Here is a 17,856-nt window from a genome sequence, read left to right on the forward strand (position 1 = left end):
GAAGCAATTTGGAAAAAGGTAAGCATAATGTAACCCTTAGTAGTTGCCTAAGTTATGACTTTAGGAGACCTAAAATCTTTACAATCTGAAATCTCTACCGCTATAAAGTGTTTTGAGTTGTGGCCTCATGTCTCTATATTAAATGCCTCTTTTTAAAATGCAAACCTGTTATCTCCCAGGGTCCTTAAAGTGGTACTGTACTGAGCCACCATCAACCACTTTACTGTCATAATACAATTTAGGTGTTTTTCAGATTATTTATTAAACTCCTGAAGAAATGAGAATAGGGGAGGTAAGTTGTTTTAAACCATGCTCCCAGCCTCCTAGTGGCACCAAATTTTATAATTTTACAAATATTTCATATTCCTCTTTACTGATTTGAGAGAGAGAAACATTGATTTGTTGATTTACTTACTGATGCAGTCATTGGTTTATTCTTGTATGTGCCCTGACTGGGGATTGAAACCGCAACCTTGGTGTATCTGGACAACACTCTAACCAACCGAGCTACCTGGCCAGGGCCACTTTATATACTTTTGATCAGTGCAAGGCAAGTAGACAGAATTGCCTGGAGAACATGCCACATAGTGCTAAGGTTTAGAGGTAGGAAATGGGCCCTGCACAACCAAGGGGCAACATGATATTAATAGGTAATATGTATAGAGTATTTACTCTTTGCCAGGCACTAAGTACCTCACATATACTGACTTATGCAATCCTTTCAACAGTCCTGGTGGGTAGGTACTATTGTTATCTCCATTTTATCTATGAGGAAACTTAAGGGAGGAAGAAGCAAGTAATCTGCTTATGGTCACACAACTAGAAACTGGCAGAACTGAATTTTAAAGTGGGACTTTTCGGCTCTGGTAACTCTGCTCTTAATCAGTATGCACTACTCCCTGCATGCAATATAAATGCCAAAAGGATACTGGGTGATGGGTGGGAAGGCAGCTGGGACACAATGATCAGCTGGACTACTTGACAGCTTTTCCGGGGATTAATTTTGAATTGGAGCCAGGCCAGCAGTTCATTTTCCTTTTTTAACAGCTTTCCCCAAATATATCCTGCATATCAAACTAATCTCTCTATATAATGAGGAAGATAGTACATATTTTGGGTTTTTTTTTTAAGCACTGGACCTGGAATCTGAAGACCTACAGCAATTTACTCAGTTTCCTCACAAAATGGGAAGAGTAATAATAATAATATGTGCCTTCCTCACTTTACAAGATAAGCTTATGAGGCTTGATTTAGGAAAGGTATGTGTGGGTGGGGGGGTGATTTTCCAAATTATTAAGTGCTAGATAACTATTCAATATTGTTATTGAAGGTTTCCGTGAACACCTGGAAAGCAGGATGTCCTCATATTGACTACTATGTTGCTACCACCTAGAACAAGTGCTTGGAACTTATTAGACTCAGAAAATGTTTGCAACTGAATTAATTAATGAACACTGAACGTAAGCATATGGATAATTTGGATTTATTCTCTGTATACCAAGAGAAATTGCTTTCAGTTGTTACCTTCAGGGGGCGAGATGCACTTTTCCACCAAAGTGCTAGGATTGTCACTTTCATTGGTGCTACACTGGGACCCCACTTGCAGACAAATCCTCTCATTCAGGGGCACTTCTTTTGAACGATGAGTTTCTGGAGCAATTTTCTATGTTAGGATATAAAAATAAGGATTGCTATAGCAAGCACACAGAAATACACTGAAGTAATAAAACGTCAGCAAGCCCAGGTGCATAAAAAATGTAGTTATCCACTGGTATAGATAAGTCATCTCAACCTGGGGTGATTTTGCTCGACCTCACCCCAGGGGACCTTTGGTAATGTCTAAGAACACTTTCAGTTGTCATGACTTGAAGGGAGCTGCTACTGATATCTAGTGAGGAGAGGCCAAGTATCCTGCTAAACATCCTACAATACACAGAACAGCCTTTCCTCCCTTTGACAACAAGAATTATCCTGTGCCAAATGTTAGTGGTGCCACCATTAAGAAACCCTAGTATAAAAGACTATCTCCCACTTTTTAAATGTTTAAACATCATGACATTTACCCCTAAAACCTGTCATACTAAAACATCAACTGCCTAAAAGCCATTCCAAAGGAAACACAATAATACTACCAAATTCAATTCCAAACAGATGCAGAATGCTATCAAGATCAAGGTAGATAAGGAGACAACTTCTGGCCAAGATGGAGGCCTAGACTGACACGCTCCGTCTCCCTCCACAAATAAGAAGGAATACAACTACCGCAAAACCAGAAATAAGCAGAAGTTCCAGAAAATAAAGCTACATGGAAGTTCAACATATAAAGTTATAAAGTAGTGGTGCTCGTCCGGATGGGTAGGAGGGGCAAAGCCGGGGTGGAGAGGTCAAGCTGTGCTGGTGACAGCAGCGGGATGGCAGTAAGCACAGACACCTGTACTTAAGGGGAGGTGAGAAGCACCTGGGGAGCACCCTCAGCTGCAGACCAAACCCATCAGCTCGCGATTCCAACGCCAGGAAAGGCAGACCCTCATTGCCTCAGACTGTGAGGGCCAGAGGGTATGGGGACGGAGGAGGAGGCTCCCGCTCTCTCAGTGGACAGCAAACAGCAGGAATCCATCTTGGACCCTGCCCCCATGCAAAATGCCACAGTCTGGTGACAAGGGTTGCCCGGTTGTGATGAGTGCACGGGGCTCTGCCTCCTATAATGTAGGAGGTGTGACAGCGCTGCCCAGGAAGCAAAGGTAAACACAAAACTGTCAGGATGGCACAGATCATGATAGAGATACCAATCACGCAGCTGACCAGACAGCAAATATCTAATCTAACAAAGCAGCAAATAGGAAATCTTTCTGAGGCACAGTTCAGAGCTTTGGTTATAAAAATGCGTACAGACATAACAGCAGATGCCAAACAAGACAGGGAAGGAATGAAGGCTAGTCCTGCTGAAATCAATAAAAACACATACGAAACTAGTGGTAAGGACAAGAAAACCAGGGATCAAATCAACAAATTGGAACATAGGGAAGGAACAAACAGTCAACCAGTGCAGAAAGAGGAAACAAAAAGTGAGGAAAATGAGGAGAGGCTCAGAAATCTATGGGACAGCTATAAACAGGCCAACATCTGAATCATAGGGTTGCCAGAAGGTGAAGAAGAACTAGAAATTGAAAAATTATGTGAAAAAAAATAATGAAGTAGAACTTCCCTAACTTGGGGAAGGAAATAGACTTACAGGTCCTGGAAGGACAGAGTTCCCCAAAAATGCCAGACCCAGGGAGAACCACACCAAGACATATTATAATCAAAATGTCAAAAATTAAGGATAAAGAGAGAATCTTAAAAGCAGCAAGAAAGAAGAAGAGAATTATGTGTAAAGGGGTCCCAATAAGACTATCAGCTGATTTCTCAAAAGGAACTCTGCAGGCAAGAAGGGAAGTCAAGAAACATTCAAAGTAATGAAAAGCAAAAACCTACAACCACAATTACCTGATCCAGCAAAGCTGTCATTCGAAATAGAAGGGCAGGGAAAGTGCTTCCAGGACAAAGTAAAACTGAAGGAGTTCATCAGATCCAAACCGCTGTTATATGAAATGCTAAAGGAACATTTTTAGGATAAAGAGGATCAAAACTATGAACATTAAAATGAAAACTGTATCACAACAACCAACAACAGAGGTTAGGGAATTGAAACAAAGGCAAACTAAGTAGGCAATGAGAGTGGGAAATGAATTATTGGTATGGGGAACATTTTGGGGGGAGGTCAGCGGGGCGGGGGAAGAGGGGGAAGGGAGGGAGATGGTGCAGGAGTTAAGAAGCATAGTAGGAGGGAGTGGAGTAGATAGGAAGATGTTAAGAAGAACTGTATGCACAACCAATGGGCATGGACTGGGGCCGGGGCAACACTGGAGGGAAGGGTGTCACTGGGTGGAGGGGAACAAAGGGAAAAGAAATTGGGACAACTGTAACAGCATAATCAATAAAGCATATTTTAAAAAATCAAGGTAAAAAAGGCTACTCTAATAACCTAGTCATCCTGGTCACCTCCGAGGAGAGGAAGTAAAGAAACTGGGCCTTAGGGCCAAAGAGAGACTTTTCATTAAACATCTTTCTGTACTGTTTGACCATTTTGACTATCTTACATACCCATATAAATTTTAAGGGTTGATATATGCACTGAGTATACCACATTCATTTTAAAAGTAGATAAGCTTTCTGGAACCACAGAAAGCCAATTTTATGACAGCATACAGACATAAATCACAAATCTGGTTATTATGATATAGAATAATAAGATTAAAGAGCTCCTAAGGAAAATAATATCTCCCAAGGTGACAGAGTTGGAAGAATTAAGAATGGAGGTGCTTTTAATCAGAGCTCCAAGGAGTTTCCTGTTTTGCAATAGTTTCTGACTCAAGTTGTAGACAGCATTTCCTTTTACATACGTGCTGATAGTCAAAGAGGGGAAATTTGTCACAGCTACCTTTATTTATCACCCTAAGGCACTATTCTGCCATTTCTCATGCCTGCTGCCAGCTGAACATCAGGGCAACCGTGAGAGATTCCCAAAACCAGCACATAAGGATGACCTCTGAGAGGTAGCTAGCAAATCAAGAATTCGCAAATAGCAAAGACAAGAAAAAAAAAATCACTTTATAGAGACTGAACAGCTCTGAGGCCCAGACAAGACAAGCCCTCTGGAAAGGAAGTTAGCTGATCAGCCCTGGAAGAACAGACAAAGAAATGTCTGCTAGCAAAATTCTGGCTGGGAGACAAGAGAGGATGATTTAGCTCCGTGGACATTAAGTTGTCTGTCCTACCAGCAAAGCTATGCCTGCCCTCTGTGGGGCCCCCGCTATTCTTAGGCAAGTATATTTTCACTACTAATTCCTAATTGCTTGCCAAGAATTCTACTTATCATTTGGCTTTCTATACAGTTCCTGCCAACAGGGATAGGACACACCAGTTAGGCCAAAAGAAGGCTATCTAGAATATTTTTCCTTTATAGTTTTCATGGCAAAGTAAGGAAGTGGCCCTTGAGAGGTGAATGTGTGCTAAGGAAATGAAGTTTCTCAGCCTGTGCAGCTGAAAACCAGCCCCAGGATGGTGGCGATGGTGGCAGGAAACCTCCAAATGCAAATTTTACCAACCCTACAATTTTATTAAGCACAAGTCCTACACAGTTAAGTCCTCACTTAATGTTGTCAGTAAATGTCATCAGTAGTTATTTTGTTACAGGAGAAAGAGTAGCAGAGGAAGACATGTCTCACCCCCTCACCCAGCAGTTATGGACCTGGTCGCATAATATTGCCAGGTGTTCCAATATCACAAGAAACACTATGTTAGCACGGGAAGAGAAGTCATTGGAATTCTATGTACTCTTTCCACTCTCTGGGAAGGAAAGCCTTTGAAATTGTTTATATCCCAAGGCACAAAAAAGCCAGAAAGGACCCATAGGGCCTAAAGGAAGAAGCTCATTAACACCTTTGGGTATCCACGCCCCAGTCTTGGAAAGCTAGTACCACCTTTACCTGTCAATCAATATGTAACTTCTTCACCTTCCCCCAGGCCACCAACTATATAACTCCTCAGAACAAAGGACTGGGGGCTGGCCACCGGGACCCTGGCCACACTCTGGCCTTTGGCCACCGTTGCTTTTGCTCTCCCATTCACTAATAAATTTCGCATGCACGCCAATATGCCTGCTGATCTGTAATTCTTTACTGCGTTGGCGAGAAGAACCAGCGTTTTGCCAATAACACTGTGACTTTAAGTATTACCACAGGCTAAATGATGTAAGAGCTGAGTTCATATGGCATCTCATCAATGTTACAGCAAAATGACATTGAGCAAAACATAGTTATTCCAGGACTTCTTATATATCCCTGAAGGAGCCACTCTCACCCAAGGATCATTGATAATTCTTATTTGGAAGCTGCACTTGCCCTTTGTAGGCACCAGGGGCAAATGTGCAGTCAAATGCTATCAATTAGAATCATCATAGAAGAGTCTAAGTTCTCTTATTATATTAGATATTGTTCCAGGGAGAGGGCTGTAGAGTTTTATTACACATTTTTATTATAATGGAATTTTTAATTGAAAAAATACTTCAGTACCTAAATTTGAACCTTATGTTTTGGGCACAGGAATAATAAAATGACTTAGAAAAGACACAGCAGGGGGAAAGATAGAATCATTTTTTAAAAATCTCTTTCAAATCTCAAGGGAAATGATATTAAATTGGAATGAATAAAGCAGGAACCTGAACTGTCAATGATTGTCAAGTCAAGCACACCTCTTTTTATCAGACAATGAACTAAAGCCCTCCCAGCAGATCTTGATGAGGTATTTGTAATGGTACCCATGTGACTTTCAGCTATGGTGACTCATTCCACTGCTATGACATTATGCTCCACCCCTCAGAGAATCTGGCCTTCTTTAAAAATTTTATCAAAAACCAAGGCAAGAGTCCTGAACTGATCCCTTCCTCTTGGGACCAGTGTTAATTTAGCTGGATCAAACTCTTCCCAGTTGCAGATTCCTTTCTCAGAAGGAAACGGGTATCAGCTTCAGCTCTGCCTCTCTGGATGCACGGACAGAACAACTTTTTAATTTATTCACCTGCTGAGACTTACCTATCTCTTGGTGATGAAAGAAACCTAAAATCTGATTCTACTTCCTTTTTCCACTTGCCAGATTCAGAAACTATTAAGGATTGTTACAACAGTGGTGGAGGACAACCACTAACCTCATTTTTTTATTTTTAAGAATTATTTATAAATTCTTGACTCATCTTAATGGCCCTCCAACCTTAAGCCTGAAAATTACCTCATTTAGCAACTTGAGACCTTAAGACATTCAAAGAAATATCTTAACATGTACAAACTATCATAATGCCACCTCTTCAATATGCTTCAAAGGATATATGCACCCTAGTTCTGTCTTATGATGTTAATGCTGGGTCCAAGGACAGAAAGAGGAAAAGAAACTTACTCCTGCCATTTATGCTCAGCCTCAAGATTGTAACTTTCAACAGATCCAGACAGGAAGCACACCCCCAGAACTAATTGGAAGGAATATCCATATATATCAGAAATGCAGGGTGGACAGCCACCAATGCCGCCAAATGGCTGGAATAAATTACTTTAAGCAAAGGTCACCCTTTATGGTCTCCATTTGGTTTCCTCAGGGGCAAAATGCAGGGAACAAGGTTAAATGATAATATTACCTATAAAAGTGACAATTACTTATGGTTCAACAATTATTATGATTTGTAGGGAACCGTTCCTTGTGGTTTAGGGAATTATAGCCCCGGCTTGAGCATGACTGCCGCCGGGATTCTGGCTGTGGTTGTCTTTAAGTCTCAACATAAGGCAGCATGTGAAACATAACCGAAAGCCACTCAGAGGGTTTCCGTGGGAATTGGATTTAAAGAATGCTTATTACGCTTCAGAACTTGCTCTGCTTATCTTTAATGTAACATAAACACTCTCTAGAAAGAAATGTATGAAACCTTGCACCTACTGCCAGTGTGGCGTCTAGATGTTTGATAGACCCTGACACAGACTGGTCACTGTACCCTCTGTACTACTACATGTAATCTGTTACTGTCAACTGTAATCCTAACACCTCCAAGCTATTGATGATTCATGAATCTTGACCTTGTGTCTCCCATGTGTATCCTCCTCAGTAAAAGGCATGAGGGAAGAAGGTCTAATTGCTGTTCTCCACTAGAGAGAGCAGCCACCTTCCTTCCCCCAGACATAATAAAATGTCCTGGGTAAATTTGTTCTACCGTGGTCATGAAGCCTCTGCTGGACAGAGCAACTTCCAACCGAGCCTAGGGTGTGTGAGGCACCTCCACACCAATGATTAATAATAGTAAAAGCTAACAATTATTGAGCACTAGCTCTGTACCAGGTGCATTATAAACATCATCCCTTTTAATACACATGCCCTTCATATGAAGTAGGTACATTTGACCCTTGAACAATGTGGTGGTGGGGGTTAGGTGCACCAACCCTCACCCCTAGCAGTCTAAAATCCTCATATAACTTTTGACTTATAGTCGGCCCTTTGAATATGTGGTATTTTCAATCCATAGTTGGGAAACAGTGGTTGGGTATACAAAAATACTGTTTTTGATCCACAGTAGGTTGAACACATTGATGCAAACCTGGCACACATGAAGGGCCAACTGTACTTATTGAAAAAATCTGCATACAAGTATAAGGGGCAAGGGAACTGGTGACTCCTAAGCCAGTAGAAAATAATTATCAACAAAGGACAAATGTAATTAAATCTTGAATCAGGGGGTCTCTGAGCCAGAGTTAACAGTATCAGCACACTTACAAGTCAGGAAGGGGGCAATCGGCAGCTCAGCACAAATGCTTCTGAGGACAAAGGACATCTGAGATCAAAGGGGGGCAGATATTTATCACCAAACTCCGGAAAATGGGAAAATGTAGCTAGACAGCCCAGAAAACAAGATAGGGAAATTTCAAAGGAGAGCTGGAGACAGACCTATAACCAAATCACCCTGAGTTAGTTATCACCCTCAGCTAATTTAGTTAATGGTGTTAAATTGTAACTCTGGAGTATCCAGCATGGAAAAATGGAGGAGGAGGAGGGGGGACAGGGGAAGAGGGTCTTCACTCGTGTTAGGATAAAAACAGCCAGCTCTGTCTTTTCAGCGCACACCTTTGAATTGGCTTTTGGCTGCACCCAGAGCTGCAGATCTGTGAATAAACAACTGCCTCGATTACTGCTCAAGTCCTGTGTCCCGGTGTTTTATTGTGAGCATTTCTCACACAAGTGAACCTGTGCAGGTCTAACCCCTGTTGTTCAAGGGTTAACTTTACTATTACTAGCTCATCACCCCCCCACCATCCATTTACAAACAAGGAAACGGAGGCCCCAAGAGGTTAAGTGACCTGCCCAAGATCACACAGCTTAAAGGGGAAGAGACAAAATTTCTAATCCAATTCTGATTCCACTGTCTCCTAAAGTTACTTTTAAATCTAAATTTCTGCAAGTATACTGAGAAATTAACCCAATTTCTAGGCTAGAATATCACCTGACTGACCCTTGAATATGGTTAACAGGCTAAGGAAGAAGAACCTGTTAGAAATAAAGTGACCTTTGCTCAGGGTTTCAATTAGATACTTAACAGGAGACTTAAGGGTCTTTCGTGGAATTTCTCAAGACTGAAATACAGTATCCCCTCACTTATCGCGGGTATTACGTTCTAGACCCCCCCCACAATAGGTGAAAATCCGCGAAGTAGGAACCTTACATTTATTTTAGTATCTATATATATTTAAGGCTTTATAAATCCTTCCCACACACTTATAAACCATTCCCAGTCCCTTATTAACCTTTCCTACTTACTAACCTTTTCCACATTTTTATAAACACTACTTATGTTCTTAAACATATTCTACACTCTTAAACCTACGTAACTTTAACAACATACATATACAGTACTGCAAAATCCCACGATATAGCGAAAAATCTGCGATAAATAAATATAATATTCTTAAAAATCCCGTGATACAGTGAGGCTATGATAAGTGAACAGGGACACAGAGAGGGACTACCGTACTAAAACTGGTAACTAAGACTCTAAATGCCTAAGGCCCCTCCTCGGGAACAAGAGGAAGCCAACATTCTGAAAGCAGAACTCTCACTACTCAAGTTTCACTACTAGAAATATTACAGGCTTCTGCCTTTAGAGTACTTCTTTTAAAATGTAAACACTTTTGACCAGCATCCATTCTTTATTAATTAACACTTAAACCTAAATTAACACCTCAGCAAGAAAAGGCCCAGGAAGGCAGATTAGCACATTTCCCTCAAGAGAAAGATCCTGTTCCATCTCCACTTTATTTTCCATGTCCTAGTAAAACCAGGGAAGTGATGAGAGCCACACTTGTTACATAAGGAAACTGAGGCTCAGAGAGGCCTTTTCAATTTAAGTAATTTACCCCAGGCCACTGAGTTGGCTAAGTGGCACACCAGCTGGAAACTAATTCTCCTGCCTCTTCCTGCCACCAAAATGCTTGAACTGGTGATTTCATAATTCACTGATTCAAAGTACTGTCACTAACAACAAAGTCTCATTTGGCCTCCTCAAAATCCTGGAAAAATTCATCCCCTAACTCCCAGACACACACACCCAACTGAAAGAAGGTATAAAGATATAACACAGTTTTGAACAAATGATCTGATGCTTTGAAGAAGCTGTCGATTTAGAAGGAGCTAAAAACCAATAAAGCCCAAGAGAAAATCCCATTAAATAAGATTAACATTAAAAAAAAAAGAACTCTGAAATTATCCAATCCTGTTAACAAAAATTCTCTTAAATGGGTCAACTACATCTAACTGGAAAGGCTGTAAGTTCCCCTCATTTTTCCTCGGGCATCAGGAAAGCTTCTGGTCAAACCCCCCTGCCAAATAAATCTTACTTGTTTTTCACTTGCCATAGAGCCTTTTGCTTTGCATCACAAGTTCTTGTATATCCATCTGTGCATGTGATTAGCAAGATGGTGAATGTGAAAATTCCCTGACAAATTGAAAGTTTTATACAGATACAAGGCTTTAGGCAGGTACACAGGAACTAATTTTCACATAATTACTTACTGAGTGCCTCATAGATAGATATCTAGTACTTCCTATCAGAGAATCTCAATTGCATTTGATTATCAAAAAATTACAAATAATTTCATATGTTCAATTTTCTCAACAGTTGTTTCTGTAATTTTCCAGTTAAAATTCAGACATAGCCCAAAATAAAATTCTCACCTTGAAATAAGATTAGAATTTGGCTTATTCATTTTTTGTTTTTTTTTTTTTTACATTTTCATTTATTGCCCTGGCTTGTGTGGCTCAGTGGATTGAGTGCCAGCCTGTGAACAAAAGGGTCGCTGGTTCAATTCCCAGTCAGCGCACATGCCTGGGTTGTGGGCCAGGTCCCCAGTTGGGGGTGCACAAGAGGCAACCAAACATAGATGTTTCTCTCACTCTCTTTTTCCTTTCCTTTCCCCTCTCTCTAAAAATAAAATAAATAAAAATCTTTAAAATAAAAACATTTTAAAAAATTTATTGATTGATTTTATAGAGAGAAGAAGGGGGAGAGAGAGAAACATCAATTTATTATTCCACTTATTATGCATTCATTGGTTGATTCTTGTATGTGCCCTGACCAGGAATTGAACCTGCAACTTTGGCATAAGGATAAGGTTCAAACCAATTAAGCCACAGCAGAATTTGGTTTATTCTTGGCTCCAGTCATAGTGTTCATTTTACCTCATCAATGCTGTATGTTTCAGAAAACTTACCTTATCCTGCTTGTTGCCAAAATGACTAAAATACCATAGACTACAATTCGGGCTGGCTCCCTCTGGAGGATTCCATGTCCATATTACTGTGCAGAGGTTTTCAACAGAAACACTCAAATTCGTCACAGGTGGCTGAGTTTCTGTTCAAATCAAACACAAGAAATAAATTTATCAACAGCAGCCAGTGTTTCGGGTGGTTCATTTAATTCATTCCTCCAAGTCCTAGATACCAAGAATAAGAAAACTGAGTAGAAATATCTAATAGTTATTGAGCCAAGCACTGCTCTAATACTCTCCACATACTCATCTGTTGAATCCTCACAACTTTATGAACTAGGGACTATAAACCTCATCTTAAAGATAAAGCAACTGACATGCAGGGATGGTGAGTCACTTGTCTCATATCCTAGTGAATGACAAAGCTGGTGTAAACCCTGAAATTCGTGTGGCTCCAAGGCCATATTCCCAACTACTTGTTATACAGAGAAAAGTATATTCTTGAGTCTTCTTCCTGCGGGAATTTGGGGTTCCCCATACTTAGGATCCTCGTCTCCCTCAGTACAGTCAGTTTCATCTCAGCAATTCTGTCTGGGAGCTTAAGCAGCTCATCTGGCTTGAGAATATGATCTGGCAATTGTACTTTTCCAAAGAAGTACCGAGAAAGAGATTAATAGCTCTTGCTGTTCTCCCAAGGTCTGACACTAAACATCTGGAACTATAGCTTTAATCTGAAGAGGGAAGAAAGAAGGAGAAACAGTGAACTAGCATCTTAAAAATGAGTTTCATTTGGAGAAAACCCACCACTGTCTCCACTGTTTGCTGACTATTATTTCGGACCCAGCTCTAAGATCAGGGAGAGGTGTTTACTGCTTCTGCCAAATACAGGGAAATACATTGGGCGGGGGCACATCATTTCAAACTTTTCTAAGAACTTCTCCTGAGGCCAGAACTTTCAAAATCATCCCCCAGATACTGGGTGAGGGGTGTACAGCAATGTTCTGTCCTACTTTGCAACCTTTCTGTAAATCGAAATTTATTCCAAAACAAAGTTTATTAAACTGATTAAAAAAAAAAACAACCCAAACTGTCTATAAAGGGGCAAACTTAATCATTATTAAGGACTATAGTTATATTAATTTATCAGTTGAGAGTTATATTTTATATGGTATGTTAACACTTTGGAGTGCACCCAGCCTCTTACAAAATCTGCAATACTTACAGCCTTAATTTCCTTTTTAATTGAACAAAAACTTCCATGTGTCCCAAAAATATCAACCCCACAGGCACTAAGCAGTTGGGATTTCTTCAACAGTCAATGTTGTACATAGCAGTCAACAGAGGCCGTCCACTCTCAATATTCATCCCCTCTTTCCCAACTCTACTACCATTAGATTTTCAGCAAGGTAGACCAGAGGCCCAAATGTGGGACAGAGCAGCCCACAGCAGGCCAAGTCCTTGTGGAAATGGGCATTTCCTATTGCACTTTATTCCAACCCAGCTAGTGTCAGGGAGCACCAATGGCTCAGGCAACAGGATCTGAAGTGATTACAGGAGTATACTAATCAATCAATGATGTTTTTGAAGACAAATCATTTGTCAGGTATAAAGCCTGTAATAAAAACTTGCTCCCACTGAAAACTACAATCTACTTTAAGATTATCTGCCTTATTTTGCAGGTTCCACAACCACACTGCAGCAAACTTTCTAAAACAACCTTCCCACTTACCTCTCACTCCCACACAAAAATTAAAGCTCTGATAATAAAAAAATATTATGCATTTATGGTTCACTTAAATGTGATTGAAATTTTCAAGTAACTTAAGACCTTTTAAACTGTACTCTTAACAGCCATATTTTAATAGAACAATAGCCTGGCCTATTTTCAATCTCATAAATGGATTTAATTTTCCTCCCATCTGTCTTGAAGTGTCCTTTAGTCAGATCTCATTGTTTTGCATTTTAGGCTACTTGTGGATATCTGCCAGCCTTTTTTTCCCTAATGGGTCCTTCCACTTCTCTTCAGATTTTTCTACTCCTATACTCCAAAACACACATGCATGGACACAGATACATACAATGAAACTCCAAATACAATATCAAAATGTTTAAATATATATGAACACATGTGTATGTGATAATACATCCAGACATCTACATAAATAAGTGGAGACTGTACTTCTTGCTCACATATAGTAGGATACAGAATTTCAGTATAGTGTAATGACTAAGAACGTGGACTCTGGAGCCAGACTGCCTGAGTTTATATGCCTGCTGTGCTACGTACTAGCTGCCAAGGTACTTAACCTCTCTATGCCCCAGTTTTTTTCATTTATCACATGAGAATGATCAAATCATAATAACATAATGATTATTATAAGCTTTAAATGAGTTAATACAGATAAAATGCTCAGAACAGTGCCTAGCACAGGCAAGTGCTAGATAAATGTTAGCTACTTTCTTTTTCCTTGAAGAGACAAAACTGTTCTAAAAAGTTGCTTTGGTTTTCTCTGAAGGTGATAATATGCCCACGGCCTCTGAGACAGAACATCTCTCTTCTGCATGATAAGCTTTTGTTAGGCATCTTAATTCAGCCATTTCTTAGAAGCTGATCACTGACTTCAGAAAGCATAGTGGGAAGCAGAGAGGGACTCAAGTAGCTCCGCAACTAAACTTCACACCTCAAGTGAGTCTGTGTGATCACCTAGCACAATATCCTATTCTAATTAGGAATTAATATGATCAATGCTCTTTCTAATAAGGCATGTTGCTTAGCTAATAGTTTTGCATGCGTATTTTGGGAAATTTAAGGAAATCACAAGAATCAACCTCTCTCCATTTTTTTCTTGCACCAACATCTCTCTCTGTCATCCTAACCACACTAATGTGTTCTGCTGGGCCCTGTGAGACAGTCAGTTGTGGTCCTGGACAGGAGGTGTTCACAACACAACTTCCAGTGGACACTTTCAACCCTAGATTCCTGCATAGCGTCATACACCAGTGATTGCCCTCACTCAGTTAAATCTCCCTTCTTGCTTCTCCTGCAGTATTATTCCCCCACTCTGCCTCCTACTTGGGGCCTTCAAGGGCAAATGAAGCTCTACTGCCTGGGCCGACTTTGCCAACACACCCTCCTACCAAGCTGGGCTGCTCACTGACCACAAAAGAACACTCTCACCCTCTAACCGGGTCTCTGTTCCTGTTATCCAACCCCGCCATGGGAGTAACTTCCCCACCTATTCAAATTCCACCCACCCTGAATGTCTAGCTCAAGTTTTATCACTTCCATGAAACTACCAGCCCTCACAGTTTCCCCTCTTCTAAGCAGTTCACAGTACTTATTATTGTTTAGACCACACAGTCTGGCGTTTATGAAGTGAGTCTCCAATCTCTAATCATTCGCTTCATAACAAGTGGCCTGTACATACTTTCATGGGTATCAACCAGTCTTGCCCTGCTCCTCTGGGAGGCGCCGTGCTCCTTTGCCAGCCAAGGATTCCCCTCACTTCTAAAGAGAGAGGCACTGATACAGTGGTTAAAGCCTCTGAAATCAGGCTGCTGGGTTGGAAGCCTGGCTCCTCTATTCTACCAGCTGTGAGACTTAAAGTAAGGCTCTTAACTTCACTGTGCTTCAGCTTCCTCATGTACAAAATGGGACTAATAAGAGCACCTACAACATAGGTTTTGTGTAAAGATTAAATGAAATAGTACAAATGAAAAACTTAGAACACTGCCTGGCACAGAGTAAACACTACATAAATGCTAATTGGTGTTATTAATTCATGCCACAATGTGGGCTACCAATCTAAACAGACCAAACTAAGCTGGTAACCTAAATCATTCTCTAAACTCTCAAGATTAGAGCTACAAGAGCCCTTAGAACTTAGAGTTCAAACTCCTCCTTTCACAGAAAACTACTGCACAAGGAAGGGAAAATGACCAGCCCCGGTTCCCCCAGCTGGAAAATGTCAGACCACTAAAACTCAAGTCCCCTGACATTTTTTCTTCTTCATACCTCAGTGCAACTCCATCAATATTTCTAATGGGGGGAAAAGTGTCTGTATTCTAAATAATGAAGTTAGAATTTAGTTGAGGTTGCTAGTATTGTCTGGAAGACCAGCTGTTGTTTCAGGTGTGTGTGTGGGAGGGAGTCTGTAGGAGGGAGGATGCTGGAGTCGTCGTCGTCGTCGTCGGCAGCCGACCGTCTCGAGAGACGATGGTGTAGCTTCTTAAGAGTCTATCTGCACCGCCGAGAATGGCTGTGCAGTCCGACTCGGGAGTGACATGGTAGTATCTGTCTCCTCCCGTGTTGAATCGACATCTTACGATGACGCTGAAGCTACAGAGCCTGGGCAGGGTAATATGGAGGGTCTGCTGTTGCCCATGCAGCAGACCCCCCCTCTCTTCGCAGCTGAAGGGTCCAAGGGAAAGACGGAGTCGATACAGCTTGGGTTCAGGTGCGCCGCAGGAGTTGCCGGTGTTGACTACAACATCAAACCGCCTTAGGGACTCCGGCTCCGGATTTTCTGTCGGGGTTTACTCCCTTAGCCTTTCCCCTGAAGTAGCACTGTGAAAATCAGGAGACTAATGAGATGGGTGACTCTAGACAAGTCCCTTCCCTTCTTCACTGGACAGCAGCTTCCCCAAATAATTGGATGATACTGCACATACTCAGGTTCTAACCAAATGTATAGAGCCTGGCTGAGTACTAAACAAGGCAGACACTTGAGTAATTACTAACTGACAAATTTCAAACCTCTCTCAGGTGTCTACTCAAATGCCACCATTTTTCAATGGGAACTTCATCCTCTTTACAATGGCAAACCTCTTCCTGGCTTTTGTTTTTCTATGTAGTAATTAGCAACATCTGACATACCTTATAGCCCTCCCTACTCTACCAATAGCAGGTAAGCTCCACAGGACAGGGACTTGATCTGTTTTGCTCATCCCCTGCATTCTCAGCCCCTAAAATACTGCCTGACACAGAGCAGACTCTGCATGTGCTTTGCTGACCAACTCAATAGAGGACATCAAGGTTTCCTAACCAGTGTTTCCACTTAGGTTTCAAAGCAAAACATGCTGATGAAAATGCAATAAGCAAATTGTGGGTGTTTGTATCAATGTGATAATAAAAAAGCTCTCAAATTTGGAGCTACTGTCATTGCCCAAAATGTCCAGAAGACCACTCATGGCATGGGCTGTCTGTCCGTGAGGTAGTCATAGGCCCCCAACTTTTCACATGAATTCTGATGGGTTGAATGAAAATTGCTGCATAGGGTGAGGGGTATACGCAAACTCTATGCTTTCTTTGGAACTCTTCTGTAAATTGAAAATTATTCCAAAATATAAAGGTTATTAAAGGAAAGAAAGCATACGCCTGAATGCCACTACAGGTTTGGGGTTCCCAGCGGACTTCTTGGATGCCAAAGAAGGCCGTGATCGGCACATCGTTTTCCACGAGGGCTAAGATCTTTAGAGATCCCCTTCACTGGGCCGGGCTCGCCTGGATCTCGGTCGCCGTCCCCGCTGGCTCCTGGCCCCTCATTCTCTCCTGGACTCACAGGCGACATTCTGGGTCCCGACCTTCCACCCACCCCCACCCCCCGCGACACCGCAGGCATGTTTCGGTCCCGCGCCCCGGCGCCAGGCTTCTTGGCTTTTCCCGACGGCGCAACTGAAGTGCGGCGGTGAGTCTTCGTCCTCCCGCTCCTCCGTCGTCGCCTGGGGTCGGGAAAGCCCTGCCGCCCCTTGGTCCCCGATTTCGAAGCGGGCGCCGGAGGCTGCCGTCGCCGAGTGTCGAGAGAACAGACTCCGGCGCCCACCCCCGTCGCGGCCTTCAGCCCCGCGGCGTCCTCGCCCCACTTCTCCCGTCACCCGCCGCCCCAGGCCAGGGCGCTGGACTCACCCGTGGGCGCGGAGTTCCCATGGCCGGCGGCGCAGAGGAGTAGCGCCCACAGCGCGCAGAGCCGCGCCGGCAGCTCCATGCAGCCCCTCGCCTCGGAGCCCGGCGGGCGGCGGCGGCCTCACCAGTCTCCGCCTCCTTCGCTCCCGCTCCCACTTCCCGGCTCCACCGCCCTGGAGGCTGGGGCCGGCGCAGACGGGAAGGGCCGCCCCGCCCACCGGCCGCAGGTAACCCGAACCGGCAGGCACAGGCGGGGGCGGGGCGGGGCGGCTCCCTAGCTCAGCTGCGCCGCACCTGGCCCCGCCGCCTCCTGGACCTTCCGAGTTCTCCTCGCGGGCCAAACAGAACTTCCTTGACCAGGTCGCAGCCCAGCCTTAGCGGCTGCCGGTCACCCCTCCCCCGCGCTCCCAGGCCCGCGTCTCCACTGTGTGCCAACTTGCGTATCGTCGGGGGTGCCAAGGACTGTACCCTGCTGGGCACTAGGGCAAGGCCATCTATGGGAAAGAACCTTGGCCTGGGAATCTAGAGACGTGGCTTCCAATAGTTGGCCTCTGAGCCATCGTTTTATAAACCGTGACTCCAGGGTTAGTAACCCCAGCCCGACCTCACACAGTGGACTTG

The 17,856-nt window shown here is 42.8% G+C and overlaps 1 protein-coding gene across 1 annotated transcript in view; it reads right to left on the bottom strand.

Moving 5' to 3' along the window:
- The window catches only part of IL13RA1 (interleukin 13 receptor subunit alpha 1), a 64,975-nt gene extending 47,463 nt beyond the window's left edge, over window positions 1-17,512 (bottom strand). Inside the window, exons 1-3 of the mRNA XM_090265058.1 lie at window positions 17,239-17,512; window positions 11,337-11,476; window positions 1,525-1,663 (exon numbers count right to left, since the gene is read on the bottom strand). Coding sequence (XP_090121184.1) covers window positions 1,525-1,663; window positions 11,337-11,476; window positions 17,239-17,317 — 358 coding nt within the window. The 5' untranslated portion in view covers window positions 17,318-17,512. The remainder of the gene's footprint in view (window positions 1-1,524; window positions 1,664-11,336; window positions 11,477-17,238) is intronic.
- Window positions 17,513-17,856: the final 344 nt, after the last annotated feature.

Source organism: Furipterus horrens, unplaced genomic scaffold (genome assembly GCF_987537825.1).
Source record: "Furipterus horrens unplaced genomic scaffold, mFurHor1.1.pri manual_scaffold_17, whole genome shotgun sequence".
Classification (NCBI taxonomy): Eukaryota; Metazoa; Chordata; class Mammalia; order Chiroptera; family Furipteridae; genus Furipterus; species Furipterus horrens.